Source organism: Megascapheus bottae, chromosome 11 (genome assembly GCF_031878675.1).
Source record: "Megascapheus bottae isolate mThoBot1 chromosome 11, mThoBot2.hap1, whole genome shotgun sequence".
Lineage (NCBI taxonomy): Eukaryota > Metazoa > Chordata > Mammalia > Rodentia > Geomyidae > Megascapheus > Megascapheus bottae.
Window position 1 is genome coordinate 52,194,507 of NC_143519.1, and position 20,638 is coordinate 52,215,144.

General features: G+C 36.0%; 1 protein-coding gene across 7 annotated transcripts in view; it reads left to right on the forward strand.

Moving 5' to 3' along the window:
- Nbea (neurobeachin) overlaps positions 1 to 20,638 on the forward strand; it is a 496,782-nt gene that overhangs the window by 453,474 nt on the left and 22,670 nt on the right. For 6 of the 7 annotated variants that reach the window (XM_090342251.1, XM_090342252.1, XM_090342253.1 and 3 more), the window contains 2 exons: positions 3,242 to 3,409; positions 18,608 to 18,697. In XM_090342251.1, the coding sequence (XP_090198377.1) occupies positions 3,242 to 3,409; positions 18,608 to 18,697 (258 nt within the window). Of the gene's footprint in view, positions 1 to 3,241; positions 3,410 to 18,221; positions 18,285 to 18,607; positions 18,698 to 20,638 lie in introns of all 7 variants that reach the window. The other variant, XM_090342258.1, reaches the window with a different exon arrangement.

Below are 20,638 nucleotides of genomic sequence, written 5' to 3' on the forward strand. Positions count from 1 at the left end.
GGCTGGATAAGTGGGACTGCATTAAACTGCAGAGCTTTTGTATGGCAAAGGACATAGCTAGTAAATTAATTAGGAAGACTACAGAATGGGAGAAGATCTTCACCAACCATACAACAGACAAAGGCCTCATATCTGAAATATATCAACAGCTCAAAAAATTGAATCAATCCAAAACTAATCTCCGAAGTAACAACCATCCCATTAAAAGATGGGCCAAAGACTTAAAGAGAGTCTTCTCTGAAGAAGAAACAAAAATGGCCTATAGACACATGAAGAAATGCTCAACATCTCTGGTCATAAAAGAAATGCAAATCAAAACAACTCTTAAGATTCCACCTCACTCCAGTTAGAATGGCCAGGATCAGGAAAACTAATAACAACAGATGCTGGAGGGGATGTGGCCAGGAGGGATCACTATTACACTGTTGGTGGGAGTGCAAACTCGGTCAACCACTATGGAAAGCAGTATGGCAGTTCCTCAAAAGACTAAACATAGAGCTCCCCTATGACCCACCAGTTCTGGATGATTGGCATTTAACCAATCATCCAGAAACAAAGACATACTAAACCCACTAGCACAATGATGTTCATTGCAGCACTATTTACCATAGCAAAGATATGGAACCAACCCAGATGCCCCTCAGTTGATGAGTGGATCAACAAGATGTGTGGTATATATACACAATGGAATTCTATGCTGCTGTCAGAAAGAATGACATTGCCCCATTTGTTGGGAAATGGAAAGGCTTAGAAAAGATCATATTAAGCCAGACTCAAAGGAACTTAGGCTCAATGGTTTCCCTCATTTATCATAATCAGTAGAAACCTTGGGCTCTCCTAGCAAAGATTTGCAATAGAGCAAAACCTTGATACAAAAGGCCATATAGTAGGACACGAAATGAAAGGATCTCTAGGATATAGAAACATAAGCCATATAATGAATGATTGTTGTTCTTAAGGTACTATATTATCTCTCATCTCTTTTGCTGTCCCTTGGTTATCTCATATTGTTACAGTATCTTACTTTGTTACCTGATATATCAGATATATTTGTATTTGGTTATTTGAAATTGGATAGGGAAGAGGGGAAAACAAGATGAGGGGTGAGGGTTGGGGGGAGGGAAATGGGGACCAAGACATGTGAAAGGGTATCAATGTATGGGAATTAATGCACCATCTATCTGGCAAATATCATGTAACCCTTCTATTAATTACAATAAAAATATATGAAAAAAAGAAAAAAAATGTGCAGAGGAATAGGATAGGAAAGGGGGGAAAAACAAGATGAGGGATGGGCGTGGGGAGAGGGAAACGGGGACCAAAATATGAGAAAGGGTATCAATGTTTGTGAAGTAATGCACCTTCTATCTGGTGAATGTAATGGGACCCTTCTATTAATTACAATTAAAAATATATGAAAAAAATGTGCAGAGGAAATTGACAGGATTTTTTTTCTTTTTTTTTGTTTTTTTTAATTTTTTTATTGTAATTAGTGAAAGGGTTACATGATATTTGCCAGATAGAAGGTGCATTAATTCACATACATTGACAGGATTTTTTTAAAAACTAAATCCAAAAGACCAGCAAGCATCTTGTTAATAGGATGCCAACTACGCTAGTAAGAAAAAGGAATATAGAGTACGACAACGATGTTTCTATTACTCTGACCAAAATTGAAACCTGGATAACATCAGGAGTCAGCAGTGATGTGGACACATGTTCGCTCAGGAACTAGGGACAAGCAGTCTTGTGAAGAGGAGCTGGGAACTAATGATGTGGAGTACACACCTCAGTGCAGAGGTGCATCAGTCCCACTCCAGATCATAAACCCCAGAGAAATTCTCAGAGATTAAGAAACCATGGGAAGAAGCAGCACTGGTCACAGCCTATGTCACCAGGAGTTAGAGGCAAGGAGGTATTTGCCACTGGAGGAAACTTGTGCAACCATGAGCGGCAGTGGACTAACACCACACACGGTCCATCTTGAAAGCAATGCTAAGTGAAAAATGAAGGAACATGAAATCTGGAACACTAAACCATGTTTCTAGATCACAGACACGTGTGGTATGCCCATGCACATAATGAGTAGTTCTTTATAAGAACAGAAGGAGAAACAATTAAGCACATTATAGTTTCTTTGGAGGAAGAGAAATAAAAAAAGGACTAACTACATATTACAACTTCAAATTGGTGAAGACTCATCATGCTTTCTGTCTCTTGGGATATGCGTTTTATTTAACATTTTTGTCTAAGAGAATAGTAATAAATGTAGCAATTTTTTCTTTAGTGGCATCTACATTTATTTCACATGGTTGCTGTTTTACACAAGCATGTAGGTAAAAATCATTGGATAATGAGCCTTCCTATATTCATTTTTTTATCCTTTAACGCCATCCACTGTTACTCTCACTGAAACGTATTGAATTTTTTCTTAATTAAGTAGTAATACTTAATCAACAAAATTATTTATACAAATGATGAATACAAACCTAACCAATATAGAATTTTAACTAATATCTCCTTGGATGCATTTTTGTCTCATTTGTTGTCATCGTTTCTGGACAGTTATTTTAAGATTGTTGAGCTGCAGGTTACAGAAATTCTGTTCAGAATCTCCTTACTTGTCAGTATTTCCCTTAGAGGCTTCTTAGGAAAGACAAGGACATTTTATAGAAACTTGGCATGATCACTGATTCCATAATCTTCATTTTATCCCGAATGATTGTCCAGTTATACCCAAACTGCAAAATAACCAAGCTAATTCACAGCAGAAGAAAGCATTCCTTTGTAGTCTTCTTAGAGGTGGGCTATAAGGATTTAGGCAAGGAAATGGATGCATTTTAAAGATATATAATCATTTCATTTCAAAGGAACATTTCAGAGTTAGAAATGAGATAATTTTCAAATGGCATTAACATAGCTACTTCAGATTATTCTTTCAAGCATGAGTATGTTTTTGAAAGACTATTTTAATATAAAAATCCACATTGTAGACCTAATGGAACCATAGAACAGGAAGCACTTTAATTTTTTTATTGCATTTGGGTCTTAGGCTTATAAGACATAATAGAGAGTTAGTAGTCTACTAACTAGGAATTGAAGGCTCAATTCAGATAAATTTAATGGGAATGTAAGGAGTATATTCTCCTTATTTATCCAAATTATTTCACTAGAAGAAAGACCTGTGGAACTTTGGTAAGTTTGGACAGACTCTAATTTTCTTCTTAATGTTTCATTTCAGGCCCTAGAAAGTGAGTTTGTTTCTTGCCAGCTCCACCAATGGATTGATCTGATATTTGGCTACAAACAGAGAGGACCAGAAGCCGTTCGTGCTCTGAACGTTTTCCATTACTTGACCTACGAAGGCTCTGTAAATTTGGATAGTGTCACTGATCCGGTGCTCAGGGAGGTAGGTGTGAATTTCCATATTCTTCCAAAAAGAACACAAATTTGACCTTCCTTCTCTTTTGGGGTAAATCTCCTTTCACCATAACTCTGGACTGCACATATTATTTCAAGTTCTTGACAAATGTGAAAAAACCAATATATGTTAGAAACAAGTAATGAGGCCAGCACATTGTTTCTTTTCAGATTACAGGCACGTATAATGCACTTCTGTGTCATCATTTTATTTTACTTCAGAGTCTTTACTAACAAGTCTAATGCATTGTGTTAGAATATATGAGACCTAGATAAATAACAAAATGTGAGTAGTTCACGTAAAAGTAATCTGCTAGTGTATTTTTAAAATAAAAGCAAAATGGCACCCTTCAAAACATAACATTAAAGAAAATATATACATGAAAGAGATGCAGTTATAGTATTTTATTCCCTTGTGTCCTCATCCTGAAATGTTTATAGTTGAGAATTATGTAAGTATGTTTGAAAATATTCATATCAAATATTATTCAAATTATTTTCCCTTTGCACAAAATGATTTCAGATACATAGAGCAAAGATGCAACAGCTGCTACATAAAGTGCTGCTGCAAGGAAGCTATATACTAGCCTTCATCCACCCAGTATGCCATCTGCTGTGTGCAGAACAAGTCATCATTTCTATGTCTCCAGGCAACAGAATATCTTGTTTTTATTTTAACTTCAGAAGTAGAAAGTGTGTAGATTTGGGAAATGAAGCTCCAGCTTAAAAAAAAAACCCTTATATATCCATAAAGATATTTCTTACATACCTCTATAAAACCAAAATGATTCCATTTGCATGACAAAAAGCAAAGGAGAGTGAACACTCATTGGATACTTACGCTAAACACATTATAGAACACATTACAAACGTGCTATTAGAAGTAACACTGTACTGTGTCCTGTGCACAAAGAAATGGAATTAGAGATAAAAAATGAATGAATGAATGCATGCGTGCATTTGATAGGTATAATGAGGAATTTTCTCCAATAATCATTATACTCATCTTACTTAGAACATTCCATTGTGTATAAACAGTAACTAAATTATTTGGTATTAGATAATACTTAGCTTAATTATTTCGTTAACTATATACTTTTGCCCGCTACATAAATTCCTTACAATTAAATTCTTCTTTCAGAAAAAAGATCTTTTAGAGAGAAAAAGATCATAATTTGAATAACTCACTATTGAATTCCAAAAGTAGTTCCAAACTCTTTTTCTTTGTTTCATGTGTGTGTGTGTGTGTGTGTGTGTGTGTGTGTGTGTGTGTGTGTGTGTGTGTGTTTGCCAGTCGTGGGCTTGAGCTCAGGGCCTGAGCACTGTCCTTGGACTTTCTCAAGGCTAGAGCTCTAGCCCTTGAGCCTCAGCACCATTTCTGGCTTTCTTCTATGTATGTGGTACCGAGGAATCGAACCCGGGTCTTCATGTATGCTAGGCAAGCACTTTAACCACTAGGCCAAACTCCCAGCCCCTCGTGTGTGTTTTATCATGTTATTTCGTTTTACTTTTAAAGCTCACAGACAACGTTGATACTGAGTATTTTATTATATATTTCTACCCATTGTAACATTCATTTCTTATAGGGAATGTTACATGGTAATCCTGTTTGACAAAAGACAAATATATTGAGCCTTATGAATGATAAACATACAAGGTAGATTTAAATAGAAAAATAGATGGTTTTCAAATTTAAGATTAAAGGATAAATGAAATGAGAATTAGAGTTGAGACATTCTTTACATAAATATAATGTGTTTACATACAGTTTGAACCTATTTTTCAAAATCTGCTTCTATAAAATAGCAACCATTACTTTGAACAGTGGAAAAGCCAAGTATTCATTGCCATTAATCATCAAACTATAAGACTTCCTAATAAAACTTTGCATAAAATATGTATCTTTTTATTTTGCTGTATATGGGAGGGATCTAGTTTCATGTTTGCTTATTATATAGATGCTCTGAACAATATATTATGGAATATTATTCCCCAAAGGGATACACCATCTAATGTTAGTTAGCTAGTGTGTTTGGCTTAGGAATCTTCTTCTACCATTCTCACTCTAAACACATAATTTCCAGATACTAAGGTTGACTAGATTCCAAGATTACACTTCGATACATATGTTACTGTCCCTAAATCACTACCTATATACTTGATCTTCTCACATAAGAGTAGTAGATGTGAGAAAACACATACCTGGAATAATATAACTCCCGGCTCTCAGCTAGCCAAATTGGTTGCCCTGACTTGGAGAACTTATGTCAAGTCAAGAAAGCTTCAGAACACGCTTCATAACAGGTAGAGGACCATTTTATATGGTATAAACAACAGATTTCGTGGTTTTAAGGAAGTGAGTTAATTCATTCTGTCCCCCTGCCCATCATTACTCACTCTCCTGCATTCCCACTGATATCAATATGAATTAAAAATTAGAACTTAACATATTTTCTGCACTAATAAAAAAGAGCTATTTAAGAGTTAGAGAAACAATGCCCTCTCCAATGGATTAGTACACACTTGGATCCTGTGAGCTCTCTGAAGTCATCCAAGTCATTGACTCTCACTCTGCCTTAATCGCTCACTCTGCAGAGAGCAGCACATATGGTGCTTAACATAAGAGCACTCAGCATCTACTGCCACAGAAAAACATCTGCAGGCGAGTGGAATGAAGGGTAGCATGCTCAGTATTTGTGGCCACTTAGGTTCCCTCACCATTTCACTGCTCCTGTGAGTAGACCTTCTGCAAAGCACAATGCCTGTCTTCAAGACATCCATGTTAGATTTCCTGGGGATCTTCTGTATCATACCCTGACCTAAGAGAGTTAAGTTCCATCTGGATCATTGAACACAAGCTTCTGCATACACCACAGTTCAAAATGTTAACTCTTTTGTTCAGCTGCATATGTTTTTAAAGTGCGGATCACATAGGTAAATCCAAAGAAAGATTACAGTCATCTAATGCTAAATGCCAACTAGCCAAGGGAAAATTCTTTTTTGTTGTTTAAATGCAGGCTCCCAAAAGAAATATTAACCATTGAAACATCTACATATGTTCACTTGTTTAAAATTTTCACCAGTCTGACTTTAACTGTGAGCTTTGAAGTTAGTGCTAAAATTTGAAAAATGGCTTAAGGTCAATTGATTCATTCTTCCTTGACAGGTGAAATCACAGTGCAGCACTAACCACAGCAATTATAGCATTAAAATGTCAAGAAATTAGGGGTCAGAATAACAGATAATTTTCTTCTCTATGTCATATTAAAAATTGACATTCTTTGACAGTTTAGGATCTCTAGCTTAGAAAATTATGACAGCTTAACTTATTTTATACTTGTAAAGCAGTAATTGATAAGAAACTTTATCTTGACAGCCTCCAGGCAGAAACATGACAGTACAGTTCTGGTACAAAGCTCTTCTTAATATGTAAACACTTGATCTGTTGGATAGTAGATATTATTTAAATTGTCTCAAGTCTTGCTTTACATCATAATCTAGGCACTCTTTTTACAGATGGCTTGACTATTTGGGCAATGTTTTTCAAGCATGATAATAGTCTTTCTTACTCGTCTTACATATTAACAGAAACAATATGATTTCCTGTATATTTTTATAAATTCAGTCCTATGACATGCTTAGGAAATAAAGGATTTTGGTTAGCACTTATCAAGTCCCATGGGTTTTTGTTCTGTTTTCTTTTACTTTGTAGTACTAAGGTTTGAAGTTAAGGCTCTGTACTTGTCCCACTGAATCCCTACCTGAGCCACAGCTCCAGTCCTATTTCTCATTTTCTCATGTCAAATGTGGTCCAAAGCCCAGTCAAATCATCACCACCTGAAAACTTGTTAGAATGACTGCTTGGAAGCTCATAATTCCCTTTAGCTCCTAACTCAGAATAAGCTTTCGGTTGGGACATGGAAGTGATTTGCTTGAGAATCATTGGGAAATTTTCCTGTATGAAAATAAAGAGAATGGAATAATGAACCCCATGTACCTATCTCCATATTTCAGTTCATTGCATCATCACCTTCAGCCCTACTCCTTCTGTTGTTTCAAGTACTCATGCCAAACTTTTGTGTTCCAACTAACTTTCCACTTGTCTTGTTCTGCTGATCCCATGGGCATTTCAAAGTATCTCTATTAAGACTCCAAACAGGATTATTTGGGGGAGGGAAAAAAATCCCTCCCCAAATTGGCATGCATTCACAATTAAAAATCACTACTACAGCCTGATGCTCTTACTAAATAACTTTCCAAAATCACTCATCTGAATGGCAGCAGAGAATAAGGTCACCCCATTCTTGAATCACACTTTATTGTTGAGGAATTACAAATAACAGATGTATGCTTAAAACCATTCTCCATGCCTCCAAAAAATTTATTCTTGAAAATTTAAGGGCAAATCATCCAAAAACAAGGACATACTAAAGCCACTAGCACAACGATGTTTATTGCAGCACTATTTGCCATAGCAAAGATATGGAACCAACCCAGATGCCCCTCTGTTGAAGACTGGATCAACAAGATGTGGTATTTATACACAATGGAATTCTATGCTGCCATGCCATCAGAAAAAAAGACATCACCCCATTTGTAAGGAAATGGAAGGACTTGGAAAAAAAATCATGTTAAGTGAAGTAAGCCAGACCCAAAGGAACATAGGCTCAGTGGTTTCCCTCATGTGTAATAATTAGTACAAACCTTGGACTCCCCTAGCAGAGGATTACAATAGCTCAAAATCTAGATACATAAGGCCATATAGGATGAGGCTAACTGCAAGGATCTCCTGAATATGGAAGCAAGAGCCATATAATGTGTGATTGTTGTTCTTAATATACTATGTTATTTCTTTTGTAGTCCCTTGGTTATTCTCATATTGTTAGAGTATCTTACCGTGTTAGCCGGTATATTGTATATATGTTTATTTGTTTTTTGAAATAGGATAGGGAAGGGGGGAAAACAAGATGAGGGGAGAGGTGGGGGAGGGAAATGGGGACACAAATATAAGAAGGCATATCAATGTTTGTGAAGTAATGCACCTTCTATCTGGTGAATATAACTATAACCCTTCTATTAATTGCAAGAAAAAAGAAAATTTAAGGGCAGCCAGAAACCAGTTACTCAGGCCTATAATCCTAGTTATTCAGGAAGCTTAGATCTGAAGGATCTGGGTTCAAAGCCAGTGTGAGAAGAAAAATCTTCAAGAAATCATCTACAAAACTAACCAGCACAAAGCCACACTTGATTTGTGGAGCAAATGGTAGAGTACAAGCCAAGGAAGGTGAGAAAGCCCAAGGCTCTGAGTTTCAACCTCTGTACTTGGTGTTGGAGAGAAAGGCGTACATTTCCATTTTACCAATCTAGACTTAATGTCTTTTTTTATTCATACTTCTAAATTAGTTAAGCCTTTCCACTTAGTAAATTTTCCAGTGATGATAGGAAGAAAACTTCAAGGAAAAATTCAAATCATTTTTTAAAAACTTCACTAGATATTTTATTGACTATTGGCTTTATTACTTCTCAGAAAAATATCACTTTATCATCTTCTGAGGGCTTCAAAGGAACTATGTGCCGTGCACCATCATTAGTAGTTGCTTAGTACACATTACAAGTTAAATGAATGCTGCAAAACATTAGCATTCTTTTATAATGAAAACTATTCTTCAGTTGTTTTAAGAAATGATTACATGATGATAGACAGTTATTAAAGCCTGTCTGCCTCAGGTATGCAGAGGCAGAAGAATCTGTTCCAGTGTCTGTTCCATTAAGCCATTCACTAATCCTTATGTACCTTTTTTCTGCCACTTAAAAAAATTATGACAGAAACGCAACATAATTCATGGCAGAAATGATAGGTGATAATGTACTAGAAACTGTAAAACACACCACAGACACAGCTTATTGCCCAGAAGTGAAGAATCTTAGAGGTTTGCTTTAATGATTGTCTTTATGTAATAAAGGAAACATAACAAAAGTTATTAATAAGAGAACGGTCTTTGATAACAAGACAAGCCAATTAATTTGTGTTTTCTCTTGTAGTTAAGAGATATATTTTTATACTTATTTTCAACAAAATCTTCAAAGTACTATAAAGATTCCTTAATAGCAACCCACGATTTTCCTGTAACACTTTCTTTGTCTTGATGTAAGTTGATTACCATTTATATCCTTTATTGTTTTTATAGTATACTATTTTTCCTGTATGATTAGTATTTCATTTGTATTGTGAAGTGAATTGGCACACGTGTGGTTTTAGCTCTGAAGTTGTGCCTGTTCAGCAAAAGGAAAAAAATGGAGATTGCATTCCAACAGAAGTTGTAAGCTCACATCAGACAAATTATTAACAAGACACTAAGTTCTGAGCTTGTCATGGAACTTGTCAAACTTACTGTTGACATCTCCAGACTGAATGGTTAGATGACTTCTCTTTGACAGTGAGAGGTATGCACGTAAGCAGATCATAAAGCAGTGTTTGGCTAGAAGCTACTAGAGCGTATGTGCCATGTAATATTTACTCGTTTATTACATATATACACTTACCTATTTTGCATTGTAAAATATTAAATACACTTTGTTGTTATCAGCAGTCATAAAAATGAGCTACTCTTAAACTGTTTCTTTTTTTTTTTTTTTTTTTTTGGTGCTGGTCCTTGAGTTTGAACTCAGGACCTGAGTCTCTCACTTCCTTTTTACTCCAGACTGGTTCTCTACTTGGGCCACACCTCCACTTTTTGCTAATTAATTGGGGATATGAGTCTCCACAGACTTCTTCCCAGGCTAGTGTTGGACCTTTAACCTCAAATCACAACCTTCTGAGGAGCTAATGTTACAGGCATCAGCTACCAAAGCCAGGCTTCTGTTACTAATATTTCTTGTACTTCCTGGGCATTTTCTTCTTCCCCTCCTTCCTTTCTCCCATCTGGCAGCGTTAACAAAGCATCCCTGTGGATCTGCTATGGTGAAAATATCCCCACTTCCCCACCCCCCAGGAAGTACAGTGGGTCACTCCAGGTTTCACTTGATTTTCTTGCTGAAATATTTTTTGCTACTATAGAGACCTGACATGATAAGGCTGTCATGAACCAGCAAGACAGATGGGTCTTTAACCAAAACAGCTGCAAAGCTGGCTTTCCCGGAAAGATGAACTCATAAATTTTATAAGGAAAATATTAACACACTTTTCAGTCTTGTGATGTAAATGAAAGTACTGATAGTGACAACAGTGATGGCCTTTACCACCATGGCTTATTTGTATGTAAATTTCTTTTTCACATTCCTCTCCCAACTTGTGGCTTCTTTCTTTGGTATGATAAGGTATATCATCACCACTCTCTGCTCCTGCCTGAATGAGTTGTAACCTAGCATTTGCTGCTCATTGACAAGTAGTTAGAGGCCTGACGTCCTTTCATCATGGACAGAGTTCTATTCCTGGGCGGGTATTCAGAAGTACGGTTGGAACAAATGAGCAACAAATAGCCAACACAGATTTCCTAAAATCATCTTCATTTTCCCTCTTTTATTAGAAAAATTTTAGCAACGCCAAATTAAATACATAGAACAGCCCTACATTTTTCATCATTGGAGTTGAAATAGATATATAGTTTGCTTTAAAAGCTAGACCATCACCTTGGGTACAAGAAGAATATTCTGGCCGTTGAAGCTGAAAGTATGTAGGGTTACGTGAATTTATTATGTTTTACATCTATAGCAATAAGACTTGCACTGTAGAGATTTGTCAGTAAAGTTTTCATACAGAAATTCATATCAAAGAAATTAAAGGCACATATTTGATTTTTTAATTTCAATTTATTTTTTCTTCTCATAACTACTGAAGTCAATAGAAGATGATCTATGACCATCATTTATCTCCAGAGAAGCATAAAGAATGCAGCTATTCAAATCAGAATGTATATCATTATGTGAGATGTGCCTTTTTCTCCACTTTGTGTTATTTTCATTGTGTGCAGTTGAGAATTCTTAATTTTTGATTATCTGAAATTAGCAGTAAAGGCTTGGTCATATTTTACTCAAAAGATGAAGAGTAAAAATTGCAATTTGCTGTTTGAAGAAGAAATATCTGGAGGAGATTTCCTTATTTCAACACTAATTTTAGTTATATTACATATATTTTATCCTCAAAATAAATATATTGCATGCTTCATTGTGTTAAAGTAGATATCACTCAATCTAAGTGCCTAACATTTTAGTTAGTTGTGACTCATCTTTTAAGGCTTTAAACATATTGATAGTGACCCCACTTGAAGTCTCAATAAATTCTTTCTGAAGTATTGCTCCCCATTTATGCCAAAATCTAAGATAATCATTTTGCTTAGCTGCATACATGATATTTTAATCTTATTGTGTAAATTAAAGCATATTGCCAGGTAGCAGTGGCTCATACCTATAATCCGGCTACTCAGGAGGCTAAGCTGTAAGGACCAGGCCAGTCAGAAAAGTGAGTGAGACTATCTCCAATTAACCAACAAAAAGCCAAATGTGGAGCTGTGTCTGTAATAGTAGACCACTAGCCTTGAAGAAAAAAGGACAGCACCCAGGCCCTAAATCCAAGCCCTAGGACTGGCACAGCCCTCCCTCCCTAAAAAAGAAAAAAAAAGTTTATGCTTTCATTTTGGAATATTTCTTTTTTTTATTTATACATTTATTTATTTTTTTTCCTTTTTTTATTGTAATTAGTAAAAGGGTTACATGATATTTGCCAGATAGAAGGTGCAGTAATTCACATACATTGATACCCTTTCACATGTCTTGGTACCCATTACCATCATCATTTTGGAATATTTCTATTACCACCTGGTAAACATTTGTCTAGAAGTCATTCTGTGTATCATTTTCATTATTGTCATCTTGATTATTACTGCCATTTTCATTATTATTGTCTTCCCATGATTAGACACTCTAAGTGAACTTATAAAATCTGCCACCATCTGTACAACTATGCCTCTCTGTTATCTTTTGAATTATTGGATAATACAATATGCAAACTTTTTTGAGATATCCCTGGATATCTCAATAGGTCACACAATGCTAACTATGACGAAATCCACATACTACCCTGGTACATATCTATAATCCCAGCTGATCAGAGAGAGAGAGAGAGAGAGAGAGAGAGAGAGAGAGAGAGAGGGGGGGGGGGGGTGCAGGATGATCCTAAATTCAAGGCTAGTGGAGCAAAGTTAGCAATACTACATCTCCAAAACAAAATACAAATATGAGATAAGGGCCTGGATAGCATTCTTCAGGCCCTGAGATCAATCCTGCTACCTCAGAAAAAAAAAGGTTCATATATTCCCAACGTGAATAAACTTGAATTTAAAAAATTGAGTGAGTTTGCCACCGGCAACTGATGTAGGAAGAATACATTCTGGGTGGAACGTTGTATCCAGAAAAAATGATAAATATATATATTTCAGATTTGTTTGCTGTCAGTTATATAAAGTTATAATTATAATTTATCGTTCCAAGGAAGAAACAGGTATCTAGAGAGAGTCCTTTTAAGTGAAAATAAAACAATAGAAAACAATACAAATAATAAAAGAGTGAATGCAAGAAGGAAGGAAATCAATGAATTAGAATACTCTTTCTCGAACATCTTCTAACAGTGTGCTGCTAATATGATCCTTTTGTATGTGAGTTATCAAATATTTGCTTAAATATTTAATAAATTTTCTAGACTTAATACCATAGAACCTTAAAACAAAGGGAGAAATATTTGTGTTTCTTTTTTCAGGTCCTATGAAAAACCAGAAGCAGTTGAATATAAAACAGCATTTTAATTTTTTATATAGTTTAATGTTTATATGACAAGAAATAATAAAGTGCATATATTAGTTGCCTGATTTACTTTGGTCCTGGTTTACTAGCATTAAAAAGTAATGCTTTCTATGATCATGTTTTATTATAATAATAAGCCAGAAGCAAAAGCTTATCATTTATAATGCACTCAGCCAGTAAGTAACCTTTCCTTTTATCATTTCATATGTCTCAAAGTTCTACTGTTGTTTTGCTTATATTTTTCTTCCGAGGTATTAATAATGCTGAACCTTGAAGGAAAGAGATAATATAAATCATATATATATCATATGTTATTTTGTGTCAAATTTATGTTTTTTTTTTTAGAGCAGGTACATTTGAATTTTAAAGGCACTGTATGTAGGAATACTAAGGAAAGTTACTGAAAGTTTTTCTGTGTTTTTAAGCAACCACTTTCACAATGTTTTTCTTGAATTTTCTGAAAGTTGTCAACAAAATAATCTGGTTATTGGGGCATAGTTCAATGTATTGAAATTGTAGATGGCATAACCATCTGGTTTTCTTAAAGTCTGATATTTCTGGAAGTAGATTTAAAAGCTAAGACAGAGCAAGCAGGGCAGGTCAGTTGAGAACCATGAATTGTTAACTCCCTCCTCTGTCTCTCCCTATACTGTAGGCATTTTGTCTGAATGATACTGAATTGTTTTTGAAAAAGTACCTAATAACTTTAAAGAATCTATGAGTAGAAAAAATGCTTTGGTTAAACTAACTTGCTTTGTGCTTAAAACAAAATTAACCAATTAGTTTTGTTTTCCTTGGTATTAGGTTGGAACTTAGAACTTTGTGCATACGAGGCAGGCACTGGACCACCTAAGTCACATCTTCAACCCTTTTTGCTTCAGTTATTTCTCAAATAGAGACTCCTGTTTATTTCAGATCCATCTCTTGTTTTTGTTTCTCCCTTACCATCAGGGCCATTGATTGAGGAGTCTCATGAGCTTTTTGCCCAGGCTAGCCTCAAACTGTCATTCTCCATTGCTCTGCCTCCTAAGTAGCTGAAGTTAAAGGCAGGGACCATCATACCCAGCTAGATTAACTGAAGTTTTTATCTACCACACACTAGAGAAGGTATACCTACTATATTTGCCATATTCATTTTCATTTTGGCTATAAAACCTTTTATCAAGTCTTATTAGCAGGCATGTATACAATGCACAGTTTCTGTCCTCTTCTAAGGTTTAGCCTCAAGTAATCTACAGAGGAAGTGAAAAGCTCATAGTGGAGGCAGAATTATCTTAGAAGGGAGGGAAAGAAGGAAAGAAAAGAAACAAGAAGTCCAAAAGAAATAGAGTTTAATGTCACATGTCACTCCATATCTAACACCCCTGACCACTTCGTGCACATGTGCAAAGACACCTTCCTTACATAATAAATTGAAAGAATTTCTCCTTCCTCTGGGAACTGCAGTGGATTCTAGCCCATATTTTCCCCCTAATAGGGCAACGTTAAACAGCCATACACAAGGACCCTGCCTGACATATAAGGAAAATTAAAGACTAGAGAGAGCTTGTGAGTATTTTTTTAAGAGGAAATCTGGATAATGATGTAGATAATTCTGTTACTTGATGGGTAGTGTTCTAGAGATTTTAAAAGTGAGACTCTTAATAAATCAAAATAAGGTAATGAGAAAGTAGGGAAGGAATAAAAGAGAAGTATCTTTCAACAGAATTTTCCTTAATGGAAGCTTAATCTCACAGATAAGCAGATAAGACTGAATTTTGTGTATGGAATTTGAGAAATCACACACACTGTTCACACCTGCATATCTCTGTGCTCATTTCTGTTTACTTCTCTTCTTATCCTTGTATAATTCCTTTTATCAGAATCTCTTGAAGGTGTTAAAAATTTTATGGTGAGTCTTTGCTAGGAAAAAGAGTAAGAGTTGAACACATAATGATTGATAAATAAATATGAGTAGATACAGCTCTATAAGCACAGCTTATAGAGAAATACAAATTTATGCAATCTTTATTATGCCATTTCTGATAATATGGAAATAATCTATATTATAATTAGCTGTAAGTAGATTTTTAACCTGATGTGTTTGGGAATTACTAAGAGAACAATTCTGTATTGCAAAAATATTTGATGTCACTGACTAGTTGTTTTCCACTTACCTTTAAACTCATGTCCTTTATCTGTTAGTCCCTTTCTAAGAGCAGTGCTCTCTCTTCCCCCCTGTCCTACCTCTAGACTCTCAGGACAGTGTGACCTTTCCTCCTCCAAAGGCCTTCCTGCCATGGGTGCTGAGGGCCACATCTTTCCTTCTGAGCCTGCAGGCTTCCTGAAGGCAGACTTCAGGTTTCTGATTTTGTGTCCCTTGGCATTTGACAACATTCAACAGATGTTTTTAACTTAATCACTTCTGTGGAACCAAATCATTTTAATCAGTAAAGGATTCTGGTACTTTCTGTTTCTCATTCTTTCTCTGGACCTTTCCTAAGATGAACTTTCAGTTCTGATTCTAGATTGAGTATTTTCTTTGGAGACCTCGGTAAAAACTAAGTCTTTAGAGAGTCTGTTCTGACCTTCAGAGATTTATAGTCTGGAAAAAAGACATGCGTGTGTAAGTGCACGTTAAATTCCATAATAAAGGATGAGTATATCGTGAGAGCATGGAGAGCCTTAAGTGTGGAATCTGGGAAGCAAAGGACTAAGGTCCCCTCCAAAGATCACATCCATGGAGGATCTCCTCCTACGTAGGGAATAGCTCTCCAAACAATGACTTCATCCAGATTATGGATGCAGAAGAAAACTTACGCCTCACTAGGCTCATTTCCCAAACCCAGTACCTATCTCCTGGCTAAGTCCTGTGAGTTCCTTTTAAGTAAGTATAGAAATAGGAAGCCTGGAGCAGGTAAAGAATGACAGCAGATGCTCTAACTCTCCTTTTAATTATATGGTGATGATTTAAAAAAAAAAATAGAACTCAAAGGATATAGCATGCTTTTCCAACATCAGAAAGGTCTGTTGTTTTCAGAGAGAAAGGGTTTACTAGAAAGGAAAAAATACAAGACCCTAAAAGGTAAAGATTGGAATAATATCCTTTGGGTCATAAAGATATGTGATGCAGAACACAGAGGGATTGGTTTAATCATACAAGAATAAATTCATATAGGGAATGGAGTGGATAATGAAAAAGGGAAATTCATCCCAGCTCCTGATACTCCTGGTAGGACCGGGGAAGAGGTCTCCACAGAAGATCTGGAAATTCAGTCTGTTTCCTAGACTTTTTAGTACAATTTTACTAGTGCTCTTTCAGAAATAGAATTAAAGTTAAAGGAAGCACATTTGAGCTGAGCATCAGTGGCTCACCCCTGTAATCCTAGCTACTCAGGATCCTGTTTCAAACCTAGCCTGGCAGGAAAGTGAATGAGACTCATATCTATAGATAACCTGAAGTGATGTTATAGCTGAAAGTGACAGAGCACTAGCCTTGAGCAAATTAACTCAGTACTGCCCTCAGGTTCTGAGTTCAAACCTCACAAGCTACAAAAAAAAAATAGAAGAAGCCTGTTTTGTTGATGGATTCCTTCAGTGAATATTTAAATGCTAACTAGCTGTAAGGCACCAATCTAGAAATCAGATGTATGTTTAATTTTTCTGCCAGCTGCTACCCCTATGGGTGTTTCCTCGACAGAGTGAAACATAGACAAAGGTATTGTTAGAATCCATTGCTGTTGGTGATACACTGTGCTTGACATTGGACATTAATCAGATCAAATTTAATAGTAAAATTACTGCTTTTTCTCCCCAACAGTTCTCAAGAGTTTAATGTTAATGATATGGAACTAGCCATAAATGATCTCTGCTGCCTTCTTTTTATAATCATAAATCTTACACTACAGAGGAAAAGCATGAGCATACATTTGTGAGGAAAATTTAGCTAAATAGTCACATTTTGCATATGAGTGGACATTGCAAATAAATGTATACATTAAATTGGACAGCACTTAAAGTGATTTAATAATTGATCCCATTGCCTCTGCAAATAAACGAACCAAAGCCTCATTTTTGTAGTTGCTAAAATATGGTGGATAATGATCCATTCATGTTTAATATTGCTAATAAATTTGAAAGTTCACATTTTTATTGATAAACATTTCCTGAAACGCAGTCTAGGAGGACAGATTGTTAAATTTAAGTACTTTATAAATGAGAATTGTAGATAGTGATTTGATTAGAGGCAGTGCTGTGTAAGGAGCCATCTACCAACTTACCTGCATTTTGTCAAGCACTCCGTAGTGAGTTTCGTATTTCATTTTTATGTGCAACCAAATTGCACACAATTTTAGGGGAAAATTAGCATGGTAACAGAGTAATGATCATAGTAAATATTATGCTTCTGCTTGTTGGCTTAAATTACATACATAGAATATAGTATGCTTTAGAAAAAATATTTCTTCATCAGACCTAATATATTGAAATGATTTATCCATAGAATTTATGTGCAGAGGAAATACTTTCATAAGCTTCTTTCTTTCTCTCTCTCTCTCTCTCTCTCTCTCTCTCTCTCTCTCTCTCTCTCTCTCTCACACACACACACACACACACACACACACACACACACACAGTCTGAACAGTTTGAGGTTTAAATCACCTTAATTCTTTTAGAAGCCATAAAAATCTCATTAATACTTCCATCTACACAGGTTTTGATGAAATAGGGTACAACTTGAGATAGCAAAATAGCTCTTTCCTTCTTGAGTGATTTGTCTCTACAATGCCAGGCAAAATACTTGAGAGAAATCATACCTAATAAACAATGTTCTAAAATTCACCTTAAAGTAACATAGCAAGTTAAAATGTATTTTTGTAGTGGAAATGCTGCCATATGTAACTATTACACAAAAGTCTCAGTGTCCTCTCTAATAATTGCCCTCAGAATGGATGGGAGTATCTGATCTTTCTGAATTTTACTTTGTATCAATGGTGGACTTTATGTTTCATTTTCTTTTCCCATTAAGATTCCAGAAGCTTATTTCATTAGAGATCCCCATACATTCCTCCTCACAAAGGACTTTATTAAGGTATATGTTCTATATTTAGTGCTAAAAGTTCCTTGGTCTTTAGCTGCATGCATGAAATCACAACTTAGCATTTCCACATTTAACCCCAGCTTCTGGTAATAAGAACAGTGATGTTGTTAACTGAAGCATGTTTGGAAGAAGAAGCCAACCTTGTCTACAAAATACTAACACTTGAATGGTTCTGCACCCTGGGAAAAGAACACCCGGTGAATTTTCTGGACTTTTTTTCATGGCTGACTTGGGATCCACTTGCATTGTCAAGAGTGTGTTGACCTCTCTCTTTGATGCATATTGAATGTGACAGTCGCCCTCCTTCCCTGTAGGCTATGGAAGCGCAGATACAGAACTTTGGACAGACGCCATCTCAGTTGCTTATTGAGCCACATCCGCCTCGGAGCTCTGCCATGCACCTGGTAAGACATGAGCATGTTGAGGGATTTTTCTTCATACCAGAGCATAGAGCAAATTAAACTGTGATTTTAGCAGCATTTTTAAAAATGTTCTCAAGCTATTCATTAACTCTTCAGGACAAAGGATGTACAGACACTCTAGGGAGAACCACAGAAGTACAATTCTTACTTTGAAAAGTTCAAAACTAAGACCAATCTTGAATTCACAAAAATAGCCATCTTCTCTAAATATGCCTCTATATAAACTCATTCCTACCCGAGCAGGCAAACAAACACACACTGACAGTAAAATTAAATTAGATTTGTAAATTACAGTGTAAGCATAGACACAATATGATTTTGCTAAATTTAATTTGTGGGGGACAGTATGGGATAAAGAAAGTAATTCATTTTAAAAAGAGGGGAAAATGCAAAGGTATTTTATGTCCTCTGCAGAGAGCCTGTGAGATGCTTTAGGTAAGAGGAAGGGCTCCTGAGCCAGACAGGGGCTGTGCACCGTCCCTGCCAATGACTCCTGCAAAATACTCACCAGTCCGACATCTGTAACGTAGGGGCAAAACGAGTAGGTATCATTGAGAACCTAATGACTCGATCCTGCAGAGCATTTAAATTAGCCACTGGATTGTGAGTTGTCTATAAATATAAACTGACATCCTCTTCAGTACCCCCTTATGCTAAACCTTCATTCCCAGCACAAGGGGAAAAAGCATATTGATTTGTGTTTTTATCTAAAGCTTAAAGTCCATTTTTTATAACCATCAGCTGATAAATTCACTATCTGCTATAAACATGTGCTTATTTATTGTTTTTCTTTTGAAATTTATGTTTATTTTCTTTAAACAGTTTTACAAAAGGGTTTCAATTTAACATATGAATTAGTACATGGATCTGATCGACATCACACCTTCCACATTGTCCTCTGATTCATCCACTGATCTCACCCCATCCTTCCTCTGGAAATACATAGAATGTAAAACCTGTCCGAGAAAAAATATTTAAAGTACAAGGTTTTTTCACCAGTTTTTTTTATTTTGCTTAAAAATGTTTGAAGGTAAAACATTTCCCAACTGAATCCAGCTCATCAATTTTTGTATAGATAACCAACATAAAAGTAACAAGTCCCTGGTAATGGAGCCCTGAAATGTAGCCAAATAATGTATCAACAGATTTAGATATTCTTTCCTGAAGAAAATTCATGTCTTTTATTTATATAACTAATTACTGATTATTTAACCAAAAGTTTTGGAGCCTTATCTGCAAAACAGTAGAAGTACAGAGACAAGAGGCATCCTTCAGAGCCTGGAGGAAACTCTTCCCAAGTCCTAGAGAAACAGAGCTCAAGACACTTGTTTTCAAACATTTCTTTCCTCTCTACTGTCAGCCCCTTGGCTACCCACTAATGCATCCTTTGGTTCTGCTGTGATAAGACACAAAGGTTTGCCCAGAGCCCAACCTCTTTCCAGACAAACCCTCAGATGCAGTGCAGAATTCAAGCTTCAAGAAGAGGCACCGATGGCTCACACCTGTAATCCTAGCTATTCAGAAGCCCAAGCCCTGAATTTGTCAAGTCACATGACTGACAAAAAGAGAGAGAGAGAACGAGAGAGAGAGAGAGAGAGAGAGAGAGAGAGAGAGAGAGAGAGAGAGAGAGAGAGAGAGAGAGAGAGAGAGAGAGGGAGGGGAAGGGAAGGGGAGAGAGAGAGAGAGAGACAGAGAGAGAGAGAGAGAGAGAGAGAGAGAGAGAGAGAGAGAGAGAGAGAGAGAGAGAGAGAGAGAGATGGGGGAGAAACTGCTTCAATAAACTGTATTTCTAATGCTATTTTATGCAATGGTCTAGCAGATGAGTCCTAATCATCTCTGTTTAATGACAATAATAATTTGTATTCTGGAAAAAGCCCAGTTAGAACTCACTTCTTTCCTATAGGTAATTCTTAAAGACTAAAT